Source organism: Syngnathus acus, chromosome 2 (assembly GCF_901709675.1).
Source record: "Syngnathus acus chromosome 2, fSynAcu1.2, whole genome shotgun sequence".
NCBI lineage: Eukaryota > Metazoa > Chordata > Actinopteri > Syngnathiformes > Syngnathidae > Syngnathus > Syngnathus acus.
The window spans coordinates 11,466,116-11,480,424 of record NC_051088.1 but is presented as its reverse complement, the minus strand read 5'-3'; the positions used below and the strand labels follow the sequence as shown (position 1 = coordinate 11,480,424).

The 14,309-nt window shown below is 40.3% G+C and overlaps 1 protein-coding gene across 1 annotated transcript; it reads left to right on the top strand.

Annotated features, from left to right (window-relative positions):
* The first annotated feature begins 896 nt into the window (after nt 1-896).
* cbln4 (cerebellin 4 precursor) lies at nt 897-7,580 on the top strand. Its single transcript, XM_037271051.1, has 3 exons — nt 897-1,483; nt 3,282-3,398; nt 4,586-7,580. The coding sequence occupies exons 1-3, from the start codon at nt 1,223-1,225 to the stop codon at nt 4,781-4,783; spliced, it is 576 nt and encodes a 191-aa protein (XP_037126946.1). The 5' UTR covers nt 897-1,222; the 3' UTR covers nt 4,784-7,580.
* Nucleotides 7,581-14,309: the final 6,729 nt, after the last annotated feature.

Genomic DNA, 14,309 nt, shown 5'->3' with positions numbered 1-14,309 from the left:
AACTCGGTGCAACAATAAAAAACATTTTAAAAAAAGACTTTTGTTCATGGGCGGCTCGGTGGCGCACTGGGTAGCACGTCCGCCTCACAGTTAGGAGGGTGCGGGTTCGATTCCACCTCCGGCCCTCCCTGTGTGGAGTTTGCATGTTCTCCCCGGGCCCACGTGGGTTTTCTCCGGGCACTCCGGTTTCCTCCCGCATCCCAAAAACATGCTTGGTAGGCCGATTGAAGACTCCAAATTGTCCCTAGGTGTGAGTGCGAGTGCAAATGGCTGTTTGTCTCTGTGTGCCCTGCGATCAGCTGGCAACCGGTTCAGGGTGTCCCTCGCCTACTGCCCGTTGACGGCTGGGATAGGCTCCAGCACTCCCGCGACCCCCGTGGGGACTAAGCGGTTCAGAAAATGGATGGATGGATGGACTTTTGTTCATATTGGAAGACAATGTCTTGAAGTACCAAGTTCGCCAACTATTTATTGATCCATAAAGAAAAAAGCACGATTGTCAAATCGTGTGCAAAGAAACTGATTGCAAATTGCAAAAACCCTGCCACAGTGTGGCTTTAGCCACAAGTGCTTCTACTCAACTGACAGGTAAATAGCGCAAATAAATAAATAAATAAATAAATAAATAAATAAATAAATAAATAAATAAATACAACTTAAAGTATAACTGCAGTTGAGTCTTATCTAGATAAACCCAGCAGCTCGATGAAAATAGTATCCCACCTATTTTGTCTAAATTGTGATCAACAAAACCAATGGAACCAATTGATGAGCAAACATGAATTGAAGACACTGCTAATTGCCCTAAGTCAAGTTCTTGTCGCAACTTGCAGGTGAGATGGTGCGTGTAACGTGCAAGACGGTATCTGACAATTGTTAATTGAGGTTCGGGTGCGCGTGCGCGCAGAGAGCTTGGCTGGCTGCGTTTGGGCGCGCAATCACGCAGCACCACTGAGCAAATATCTTCAGATCTGTGCGTGGAGCGGACGGACCCAGGCTACTGGAGGCGCATCATCCTTTGACTTGCATCAAGGTTTTGATTTGCGCACGCATACGCACCAACTTTACTCATTTGCTTGCTTTATTTAAATGACACGCTCAGACGTTTTTCGAGCTGGGAATTTGGACTCAACAAGGATGCCGTGCGCGATGAGGGTGTCTCTAGTGTACGCGGCGCATGTGCGGAGCCGCTAGTGGACAACTCGCGGGGTAACTCGCGGACATGCGGTTGTTGGGCTGGAGCGTGCTGTGGGTTCTGGCTGCGACGTTGCAAGCCCAGAACGACACGGAGCCCATCGTGCTGGAGGGCAAGTGTCTGGTGGTGTGTGACTCCAACCCGGCTGCCGACTGGCGGGCGTCCAACTCGCCACTCGGCATCTCGGTGCGCGCCGGCAACTCCAAGGTGGCTTTCTCGGCGGTGCGGAGCAACAACCATGAACCCTCCGAGATGAGCAACAAGACCAGGATCATCTACTTCGACCAGGTCCAGAACCTTTGCGTGTTACGTGTCAATACAACAGTTGCCATGTTTATGACAGTGTCTGTGCGTTTGCTTTTGGATGCGTAGAGCTGTCATGTATTCAGTGGGGGAGGGGTCCATCCTGTCCATCTCATCACCTGCAGATCAACCATCAACCCCAAACTCAACCCCCCAAAATACAAAAGTATCATTTATGTATTTTGGGTGGGGATTCTTTAAATGTTTATCATGATCAAAAATAATCTAAATGTAACTGTAATGTACCTATGAATAAGTGCATCCATCCATCCATCCATCCATCCATCCATCCATCCATCCATCCATCCATCCATCCATCCATCCATCCATCCATCCATCCATCCATCCATCCATCCATCCATCCATCCATCCATCCATCCATCCATCCATTTTCTACAGTGCCTTCGCTCAATAGGGTTGTCGGTGACCTGCAGGAGATCCCTGCTGGACTGACTCAGTAGTCAGAAAACCAGCGATCAATTAACAAGCTCATATTTTTTATTCAGTTCAGGAAAACGAATTTCCCCAGTGTGAATAGTGGAAATTGAAATAATCTGTCTCTTTATTATAGGCAATTTTTAACAAATACCTAATTGTCATACAAATGTGAAAATGAGTTTCCACTATTAATGATTAAAGGTTAAAAAAATATATTTTTAATGATGACGGCATGTATTGTGACTTAGATGCATTGAAAGTGAGCTTCTGTGAGGATCCTCCTGCCCATCAATCTTAAAAGCACTTGTTGAGAGAGCCCCCTCTTTCAGTGAAATGATGGCAAGGACAAAGAAAAACACATGGACCACTATTTTCATGCCCGGCGCAAGTTGAGCGTAAATGCAGTCTAACTGTGCGCATGGGTGGATTTTTCTTTGTTGTGGTACTTTTGTAGATGGGAGCAGTTAGAAATGGGTGTTTGTGTCGTTGTGTGAGTAAACACAAGCAAATTGATTCTCAGCCTGTCAAAACGGTTCCTGTCATTCTGTTTAAATTCAGTACAAGAGAGGCACGCCGTTTGCCTGGCGGAAGCATAACGGACTTGCTGGCATTGGTACAAGAAATTGGCAAGAGCTTAGTACGTTTAGTAAAGTTGGCTGCCGTGAACCCTGATTATGCGTCTGTGTGTGACAAATTGCATCACATTACTTGTGCCACAATCTAGACCTTTTTTTTAATCTGGCTAAAGTCCAAGCCACCTTCTGTCACCAAATTGTCAGGTGTGCTGAGAGGCATGTAATCAAAAACAGCGTAACATGGTCTCTCAAATTTCCAAACATGATAAATTAGACTTGCCCCCACATAAATATTAGGATGCGCATGTTATGACCAGTGCACGTGCACAATCCTTTGAGTCACACTGAATTAGGGTTGCACGTGACATCAAATACAATGGAACCCCAAAGTTTTGTGTGACGTTAGACGCATATTTAGTCATAAAATGAAATGTTGGTTTAAGGTAATTCTTCATATTTAACATGATAGTTTGTTAATAACATCTGACTTGGAGTTGTCACAACAATTCCAACAATAGCTCAAGTTACTGATGCAATAATTTCAACTATAGAGCCTGGGTGACCTCATTCCATTCACTTTGCACCACTTTACTGCCCCTTGTAGATAAACGTACAGATTATATAGATGAAATTTAAAAATTAAATAAAAAAATCACCAAATGTGTTTATTATGGCAGCCACCTCAAGTCCTAATGAAGTCATCAGAACTGTCCGGTCATTTCCAAAACAAAGATCGATTGTGAGCTTCTGTTGTCTGTCTTCTCTTGTAGGTTCTGGTAAATATTGGAAACTTCTTCACCTTTGAGTCTGTGTTTTTGTCCCCAAGAAAAGGAGTCTACAGTTTCAACTTCCATGTCATTAAAGTGTACCAGAGCCAGACCATACAGGTATGCCTTTGAAAGAACGCCGTTAACCCAATTGAGTTTTTTTTTTTTTTTGCCCTCAAGTGGCACAAAAAGACGATCTAATATGATACAAACTTCACCTCATCTGAATACACCAAAATGAAATATGAATATCTTACATGAGAGGCATGCCCGTCATTAAATACTCATTGCCGCCCGAGGTTACCCTTTATTAAATCAACGGTGAGAAGAGTCAGCTCAAGCCAACAAAATTGTATATTAACCTTCACAGGGGACATTATAGAAAAGTCATTTTTAATGTTAGCACAGTATATAAATAGTTGGTTCTCTGGAGTGTCTCCTTCCTCTCAAAAGGAAAATTAAATAACCAAGTCAATTTGAGTATCTGCTTATTTCTGAAAGTGTATGGCTGAGCAAGTCTGGTGGGGCTAACCAACACAGGTCAAAGTTCTCAGTCTGTCTGTCAGTCAGTGTGTCTCCCTGTGTTGTGTTCCATCAGTGTAAGCATCGCCGTGTCGGATACGTGCCACTTCAAATGTACATGGAAATAGTAGAAAACATCAGATGTAAGGCATTGAATCACAATGAGGCACTTGGACCTGCAGTGTTTTATCACCTCATGCCTGGTCTTTGAAGCATGCCTTATAAAATTTGTGCTGGCCAAGAAACAAGACAAAAAAATGATAGTATGGATCACGATAAAGGTGCAGATTGATTTAGTATTTTTACTGTTGGAAATTGAAGTGATTATGACATATGATTGGTACAGTTCAGTCCAGGCCGAATATGAAAGTTATGTTTCCTCTGCAAACCAGAAAGTAGCCTCCTGACTAAAATTATGCTAATATCTCACTTTTTTTTTCATTTTTGAGAAGGATTTGCTCGTTTTCCTCTTTCCTTTCCTATTTAAATATACTAATCCAAAGGCTCTCGCAGACTTACTTCCATATCTGCTCCTATTGTATTATGATGAACAAAGCCTTGATTGGGTCCCAGGCAGAGACATTTAACAATTTCTTTGTTCTTGAGGACACTCGAGTGTCTAACTATAAAAATGAACACCATTCTTTTTCTGATTTGACAATTGTATCAGATTATGGGATTAAACAATTGTCATTGTCAATGGTGGCCGCTGCCTTTTTCTTTCTTGAACAAAGCCTAAAAATGTGGATATGATTTGACAGTTGTTTAATTGTCTGACTTTCTAGGTGAACCTAATGTTAAACGGGAGGCCCGTCATTTCAGCGTTTGCGGGGGACAAGGACGTAACTCGCGAGGCCGCCACGAATGGAGTTCTGCTCTATCTGGAAAAGGAGGACAAAGTCTACCTGAAATTGGAGAAGGGCAACCTGGTCGGCGGATGGCAGTACTCGACATTTTCCGGCTTTCTCGTCTTTCCTCTGTGAATAATAAGAAAACCACAACGGTTTGTAAAGTGACCGACTTCTCTTTCGTGATGTGTCGTCGCTGCATAAATAAAAACATGACTGCCAAAGCAGCATCACAAAACTGGGTTTTGAAGATGCTTTGTTTAGCGTGATCCTGTCAATCAAGATGCTCCCAGAGAGAAGCCTTCCACACCCTGCAAGCGCTTTGTTGTCATGACAACTGTTGCTCAGGTGTGTCTGCCTTTTTGCTAACTGAGCTTTTTAGTTTGTCGCTAAAACCCATTTGATATGACATCTGCTTTAAACGTAGCTAACCTCCCAAACATACCCTCAATTAAAAAAAAAATACATGTCCGTTATATGACAACAATGAAAACAGCTTTTTATTTTTCTATATGCTGTATATGTGATATATTAAAATGAATGTCCATAGTGTCCTCTGTTATCTGACGCTGCATGTTAAAAGAAGGTGCTGTCTCAACTGACAAGAAATTTTCATCAAGTCACATTTACACACATTGGAACCTCAAAAGCCGAACAGCCACGAGGTTGTACACTGTTAGCGAACCAGATTATGGGAAGAAGATATGACTCCAGAGTCAGCCAAAACAGTAGAGTTCCATTTCTAAGGTATTGACGTAAACCACATTTTTACATATGACGAAAGTGAAAAACACATGTACGCCGATAGGAAGTATGGAGGTAACATCCAAGAAGCAATACAAGGAAATCATAATGGCTTTTTGAATTGGGCAACTAAGGTTCAATGATAAGACCGCAAAAGTGAATGGAGTCATTAAAAGCGCTGGACTTTGCTTTGTCATTACGATATGGTCATTAATATTCAAGATGGGGCGCAACGACATCTTCCAATTGCACACATTGTAATCTTGGAATGTCGTACGGTGCATTCGGGACAATCGTAAACAGAAACGTTACCCTGTATACAGGATGTTCAGTGAAAGGACACTGGAATCGGAAAGACTTGGTCAGCATACACCGTTGCTAGTTCTCAAAGCGAAGACAGCATTATTTCCTTTTAGCCTTTTATTTTGCATTTATAGGATGATGAAGAATGTTTAAAGAAAATTGATATGACAAGTGTGAGGTGGGACTGTAAAGCAAATCAATGCCTTTATAATATATATTACACATATGACTGTTTTTTTATGTCCCATCATTTTATGGAAGACAGTTTTACTTGCAATTGCATAAGAGTTGAGAACGTTAAAATGTTACCTAAAACATGATCTGTAAAGGTTTTATGATGGTTCACAGTTTGACCATGGAACAGACTATTTAAATCATTGAGTTTCAGATCCTCAGAGTATGTTACACAGTGCACATTTTGATTCCTTTTAGAAAATTGAACAAAATGTTTTGAACTCATCATAGGCAATGAAAGCAACATTTTGATGTATTGAGGCCAATTCATGCACATGTTAAGCTAACGTGGCTAAAATGGATGCATATTAAGGTTATTTTAGTAAATGAAAACAAATGAAATAACTAAAACTAAAATTGAAAAAAACCTTCTCATTTACAAAACAAAAATAAAACTAACTGATACTACATATTTTCAAAACTAACTCAAACTAACTGATTATAGCGAAGGTGTCCTATAATGAATGACCTATTAATTTAATACGCGATTATTTGGGGTTGATTTAAAATGTCATTATTTACGATTTTACAGCACAGCCACGAGCCGAAAGAAGAAAAGGTCAAACTTGGAGTTGTAGTCCTCTTAATGAAATTAAGGGCGATTTTTGATTCTTCTAATTTATAGTATCTGATCATAAAATGGCCACAAGACTGCTAACGGTACCGATGTAGATATCTGGTATCGGTACTTCTCCATCCCTAATTTTCTCTGTTGACAACGTTTGTGTGTCTCCAAAAGTTCACTCATTCACATCATATTACAACATACAATAAAGAAGTTATGGGGCAACCGCTGCTTGTCTTGGTTTCATCGTATAAGCCGTGCTTGTCTGTCTTTTCACTGTTAGTGTAGGGCGATTGATAAATATGCCGAGGGTCAATGTAATGTTGTTTATTGGCTAGCATTAACAAAAGCCTTTTTAGGTGGGCTTTTATTACATTTCATTACAGTATACACTTACATTTTTGCAAGTGAATCTTCTACCAGTCTCATTTTAGAGAAACATTTCTACACGCCTCAGGCACCACTGCTAGTTTGCTTCACCGACCGATGACCTACGAGCCATCTGTTTTATTCATGCCAAAACACGTGATTCCCGATTAATCAAACACAATCTATGACCATTATTCAGGAGTCGTAAAGCCAGCGCATCGATTAGCCATCCAGTCAGTTTGACCCCTACCGAACACGTAACAAGATTTTGACCTATAATCATAAATCTCCCTGAAAAGGATGTCTGTTGCAATACCAAGACTGACCTGTGAAAAGCAGCATACTCAGAGAAAGTACAAATTACAAGAACATAAAGTGAAGAAACAGAAGAAGCTAGGATGTTACCTGATCCGTTTACTAAACTCTTGTAAACTTCTCCTTGTCATTTTAATTGTGCTGAACGACCTTGGAGTTGTACTGACTGCTGTGCAAGGTGCAATTCATTCCTAACAGGTTATTTTTCAGTTTTACATCCAAATCTTGGCCCATGCTGTGTGGAGTTTGGATGTTCTCCCCATGCCTGCATGTTTTTTTTTTCATCAGCAACATATTATAGCTACAAATAGTTCTGCTTGGGAACGCATTGGTACACTGTTGTGATAACAAGCTTTCTTGTGAGTTTAATAAACGTTTGCAAAGAGAAATTCTCCAAATGAATGCCAGTGGATTGACTTGGGTTTTTTTTCCTGACTTACATTCACCACCTACATTCCATTTTATGAGCACTTTAAAACATGTGGTGAATCGCTAGATAAATTGACATTCCTAATGGCACAACTTATAAAAGGAAAGCTTTCATTGAAAGATTATCCCCACGTATTTTGGATTTAACTGTGACAGATAAGAGAGACTCTTTGGGGCTTGGATTTTATCATTTGAACTCGTGCTTCTTTGGCAAGGTTTTTATCAAATCACACCCTGAGTGAAAAAAATCATTCTTTTCTTTTGCAAATAGTTGTACTCTTTGATGGAGCGATTCCTTGAAAAGATTGTAAGAAAAGTTCGTTTGGAATCAAAGATACATCCGCACAGAACATTTACTTTCAGTTTGTAATCATTTTACTCATCTAATTTCTTTCACTTCCATTTTCTGAAGTGGGAATCATCTTAACCTATCATTAAGGGAGTTAAGAGAGATCCCAGTCATGATGAAAAAAAATAACACAGATGCCACTTACAGGAGGAGCTACTACTATCAACTACTGACAACAACTCCTAGACACAAATATTGGCCATTTCGACTAACAAAAAAAGTCATAAAAGTGTAGCATTCTTTTTGCTTCCATTTTTCCAGAGCTTTATACTTTTCACGTTCCAGCGTTCTCCTTGATTGCATCCACTGGGTCACATAAATACCCCCTGAAGTGAACTGTAACTAAGCATTAGTCAGAGCGGCATGGAGTCTATCTAATGAGGAAAAACACGGTGGCTCGTGATGATGATGATGATGTTGATGTGTGTGACCCTGCTTCCCGTCAAAGGTGCAATGCCCATGAAGGAAGAGAACATTTCATTCCTTTCACTCCCACAGCCACTTAAGGGAACAAAACAAATTTCTGTTGAGGGGAGCGGGCACTAAAGACGCCCTTGACCCAACCAGCAGCTCTTTCCCAGCCATTGTCGCTAGGCACAACCAGGCCTGTTTTTTTTTTTCTCTTCTCAAAACAAGTTCACATTGCCCTGGCACAACTTGAACTGTGTTGAAACACATTGTGGAGGATTTCAAATCGTTCAATTTTGCTCAGATGCAAACAATGTCAGCTGTGTAATTTACATCTCACATTTAAATGATAGACTAGAAAAAGAATGATCATCTCTCAACCGCCCAGTTCAGATTAATTTGGGTGAATCCTTGTGAGAACCACCACTGTCCAAGATGTGCAGCCATGTTTGGAGCGCAATTTGAGGGTCATACCGTGGTTCTTTTTGAATTTTGCCACACAAAGTTGTTAGAGTTCAGGCTGATTTTTCTGCCTGTGGTGGTGATTGCTAGCATGTCATGATATACATCACTGGCGCAATCCTCCTAAAAAATATCACTCCTGTCTTTTAAGGGAAAAGCCTTTTGGGAAAAGGGGACCAATCATCTCCTGCTCGGCTCATCCTTGCCCTTGTCATGACGCTAACCACGAGTGACATGCCGGCTTTCAGCAGACCTCCCACCAACCCTGCCCTCAATTTTTACCTTTGCATGATTCTGTGAGCAAGCTGCATTATGGCAAGTTGATGGACGTCATTGAAGTGCCAGTCTGGTCTGTGATGAAGGATAAGGGCGGTCTGCTTTCTGTCACGGCAGCTCCTATGAAAAACAAGCGCAGAAATGACTTTGATTGAAAATGACGGCATTAAGGTGGAGGTGAATGTAAGAGGAATCGCTTAGCTAGAAAAGAAACAGGAAGTAGAGTTTGGCATGCACACAAAAATGAACCAACATCTGGGTCAGACCAGGTATTTTTTTATCTCTTGGTGTCTGTTATTAGATTATTTTACAAATGTCGTTTATTTATTTTGTATCACTTGTCTTACACTACTTTTTTAATAAGCCCTAAATATTGACTCAGATCGTCTCAAAGTAGGGTTTCAAACTCGATTTAAGGTTTCAAATTAGGATTAAATCTTGAAATCTTTTTTCACAGGCATTGCTTTCCATTTCATATTCTCAGAACAAATCTTCTGTTCTTCTTCCAGTGTCAGTTATTGATGTGTGTTTCCTTTTCTTTTTTGTTGAAGGGAGGCTTTTGTTACGGGTCAGACAACTGTTGGGCTAAATAGCCAAGTCAGCGTTTTCTAGAGACTGTGATGTTTTTGACTGGATTGTATGGCTATTTTTTTCTAATAAAAATCTAATTTGTACTGATTGAAGTCAAATTCATCTTAGGTTAAAGTTAACGTCACTTGTCAACAATTTGGATTGTGCCTTTGGATAGTGTCAAGGCAGCCATTGTGTTGCCTTGAGGCTAGCAGCAGTTCCTCCACGTGATCGGCTTGCTGAACGCCACTTGAACTTTCACTCATTAGATGGCGGCGTGAGGTCACAGGCAGCGCGTGACTCATGATTAGCACACAAAGAAGTGTTTTAAACCTTGTGACAGACGCAGGCAGATTGTAAACTCTTGAAATAATACTATTATAAAAAGATATTCAAATGACAGCATACAGTATCAGCATATGTCCGAAAATTAGAGGCTGGCTTGTTTACTCAACTGCAGATGGGGTGAGGCAATCATTGTGAGGTAGTTGGAGTCTTGGTGACTTGTAACTTGGGATTTTTAACACATTATTTTTTTTTTTTATTTGAGTGCAAAACGTCCCATATGCATTTCAATAGCCATCACTTCGACGTGCATTTCTCTATTCACGGGTCAACCCAGTCCCTTCCTCCATGACGAGAGAGGGTTCACTGCACAGGAAAACAAACTTTTTCCACGACTAATTATGTGAGTGAGCAGGAATGGGGGATCAACATCTTGAGATGGCCCTAAGAAATTCAACAACACATTTGAATGTGCAAAAAAAAAATGATGAAAAGTCTAGCTGTAGAAAAATATATTACAGAATGTTCAGACCCAAGTGGCTCTTTGAGAGGGAGGAAAAGGGTAGATAACTTTTCATCTTGATAAAATTACTCCCAGCCAAAAGATAGCTCCTTTTCATGAATGTCGGCTTTTTAAACTTTGTTAATGTCCACGTTTTGAATCTCGCCTCACTCCAGGGTAAAAAAACAATCATAGCAAAAACATTTCCTGTCCATAGCAATGATGTTTAAATTGGAAAAACAAATCACAGTGCTCTATACGCAGGGTGTCAAACATCCAGTTTGTTGGTTAAATCCAGCCCGTTGAATAAATTTGAAAGTGAAAAATAGCTGAGTGACCCTGCGGCTACGTGTTATATTAAGACGTCTCTCAAGCTGTTAAAGGAGAACCAGTAAATGTTTTTTTTATTTCAAAATTGAAAGACTGCAGAGATTTTAATGGCAAAATTTCAAACCCCACATGAAGAATGTTGTCCTACAATGTTTGGTATTGATTCAATAGTTTCCAGATATTTGTGACCTTCTCTCAACTCATTCCGTAACAGTCTTGACTAAAACACAGTGATTTTATTCTGGAACGCTCGCTAAGCATCTAAACAGCAGCAAACCCCAAAGAGGTCAAATGAGTGATGGTGGTTTTGGTCCCTCAGCGTGATTGCGACGACGAGGTGAGGGAAGTCGCTGAGTCGTGTTGACAAGAAGGCAACATAAGAGAGAAACGTTGAGCCGACTCGGCATGAATGACAAAGCGCCAACAATGATGCCTGATGAGAGCATCTTCTGGCTTCCTGCATGCGCTCTTTTGATCATTCAGTTCTTCATTACAAATCACGGCTGTTGTGTGCCACTATCGTATTCTGTCAGAAGAAGAAAAAATAAACTCCAGTCGTACACACAGTGGGCCATTCCAGATTTGGAGAAATTGTTCCCCAAGTGGAATTTCAAAATAAAGTTGTTGTGACCTTACATAACCTATATGACAGAAAACATACATCAAGCTTTAAATGAACCTTTTTGCATGATTTCGTTGATAATTGTAATTATTAAAACACTTTGATTGACTAGATTTTTTAAAAACTGCTCTGAGGTTTAGCGTCTCAACATATGAACATGTGACCCTGTAACTAAAACCTGCAGTGGACCAGAGCACATGTAGACAATCATTCACTCACTTTTGGTGGATATGTGAAAATAGAGGAATGGATAAAATGAATGGATTTTACCATTCATAGATGTGATGTTTCAGATCAAATTCCATCTGTTGCAGACATAACTTTTAATTCATAAACATTATTATTGTTATTATTTACAAATATTTTCTTGCATCTCTGATTAAAAAATGTGAAAATTACTTGATGTGTTTTTAGACGCTGGAATGGATTATTCCATTTTCCTTTTTACTATGAGAATTTTTTTTTTTTTAAATCGGAACAAAGCGTTGGCCAAGCAGCTTCCATGTTCACTGTATTGCAAAGGAAAAACTCCACCACTATCAGTTGGATTTGGTGGGGCACTGCTCTGCCTGCCCCTAATGCAGTATTAGCCCTGTCTGACATCTTCCACTCTCATATGCTATCTTATCGACTATATATTTGGAATTTATGTTAAAAAGAAGGTCAATCCCTTGCAGACTATTATATATTTGGTTTGAAAAACGATTAGTTCTGCTCATGCCGTCAACAATAATTATAAAGACCTTGATGCCACCGTGTCATTTAATTGTCTCGCCAGTGTTTTTATTCGCATCTTTTACTGCAGAGTGAAGGTTAGTAATCTCTGAGCGCTTTGAAGAGAGAACAGTCTGTCTCTTCACCAGCATGTTGGAATCTCCCCAGGCTCGTCACTGTCTTCAGTTATTATCAGTTTTGACACACACCAAAAACTCATTTAGAAATCATAGTTTGATAATTAAAAACCCAACTCATTCCATTCCCGCAGGAAGGTGAGCATGGGATGCTCGCAGCGGCTGCCAACATGCGTGTTCATTCCCAAAAAGTTGATCCTCATCAGCAGTCGCTGGTCGGCCTCGCCCTTTATGCCCCTCTTGTAGCATCAGCTCTTATTTCCATTTCAAAAGCCTTCACACAGATGCAAGTCAAATCCTGAGCAATAAACATGGAGAAAAAAAAAAGCGTAGAGGGGGACAAACATTTTTTAGCCGATAGCACAGCAACAGTGGGCAGTTTTAAAATGAATAAAATCCAACAAATAACAGAGGTGAGTACAAACAAAAACAGCCGGAGATGTCAAAACTCAAAGATGTCCCACTGTGGAGACCCACCAGCAGCCATCATGGATTCTGTGCTTCGTGCAAACTCAATGCATTTGATTTTCGCTCCATGTTATTTTGTTTGTTTGGTTTGAGTGCTGATTGGGACCGAGTTCAGGCATTAGATGATTTGAAAGATACATTTTATACTATGCAACTTCAATCAACACAATACAACACATGCCCTGCAATCATGCGACATGATAACAAATGAAGTTGCGCCTGCACACTCCTCTGTTATTCTTTTGTTTGTCCTTAGTTCTAATCTCAGTATTTTCATCGTGCATGCCGGCCTGAATGCAATGCGTTATACTCCGTTCTTTATCCTCTTTGTATGCCGCACTCTTTCAGCTCCAAAGAATTTGAAGTCTCCCAGTGTCCTGACACTATTGCATTTTTCATTGGTATTTTAAGCAAAGAGTTGTGAGGTCTTAGAAGACGGCTGGCATTAATTCCTCCGAGGTAGACGGATTCAACTTCTCCCTGGAAAGCGGCTTAACACAAAGTTCTCCCCCACCTCCAAATGACTCAACTTCTCACATATTTGAGCACCCCCAAGAACAATAGCTAGACCGCAACACGGGCGCTATTTATTGTCCATGGTATGTTGCACACGGACATTAATTCAATTGAACACAAACAAATAGGGTAAAAAAAAAAAAACAGTTTTGAAAACGAACGAACATGATGATAAAGAATATGCCAATGCCATCATCCACATATAGTATTGTCTCTGTAAATTTTGGACAAATGATTAGATGAGTTATTTAACTCATTCACTACCATGGACGTCAAAGATCTATTTTAACTGCGCTGGCAGTGAATGAGGCAATCAATGCTACAATGACCATAAAGTATGTCACAATGTTACGCAATACCATTTAAACTTCTGCTAATGCCTGCCAGGAAAAGTGCAAATACTCTTTAAACAGTCACATCCATTTATACCATCCATGTTGAACATGAACTGTAGATCTACACGACTGTTGTGAAAAGACTCATGAAATCATTTTTCATCTGTGTGAAACATTTTCTGCATTTGACGGACTAGAATTTGCGACATCGCCACATCGTGCAATTACAATCTTGTTTTTGAATCGCAGCAAAACCAGCGGCTGAGACTCGTCCACTCGTGAAATCTGTGATAGACAGGTAGAGATAAAAGTACCGGGCCGTTCTGGAACCTGCAATGAAAATAATGTCGATTTGATATTACAACCTCTTCAACTGCTTCTCATCATTTTTCTGGGCACTACTCGACTACTTGTGTTTGTCCCACATGGACTAAACTCATTTTAACACCAAGTCCTTGCAAACTCACTCCCCCACAAGGGAGGCACTCTCTCTTTTTGTCAGTGGACATCAGATAGCGCTTCTGTTTTTTGTTTTTTTTCTGAGCCCAAACATTTCCCTCAAACGGCACAACACAGTACACTGAAACCATTTGTCTCTTTCAACTCTTTGGTCAACTGCAGCATCACACATATAGTCGTATCTGTTTGTGACATCAAAGGTCACCAAATGTAATTACAGCTTTTTCTTCTTTCTTGACGAGACAAAAGGAGGCTTTTATTTGAGGATA

What these genes read in the sequence shown, in the direction of transcription:
- cbln4 (XM_037271051.1), top strand. Translation starts at nt 1,223, where the DNA reads ATGCGGTTGTTGGGCTGGAGCGTGCTGTGGGTTCTGGCTGCGACGTTG. An exon ending in GGATCATCTACTTCGACCAG is followed by an intron (nt 1,484 to 3,281) that starts GTCCAGAACCTT and finishes CTTCTCTTGTAG; the next exon opens with GTTCTGGTAAATATTGGAAA. An exon ending in ACCAGAGCCAGACCATACAG is followed by an intron (nt 3,399 to 4,585) that starts GTATGCCTTTGA and finishes CTGACTTTCTAG; the next exon opens with GTGAACCTAATGTTAAACGG.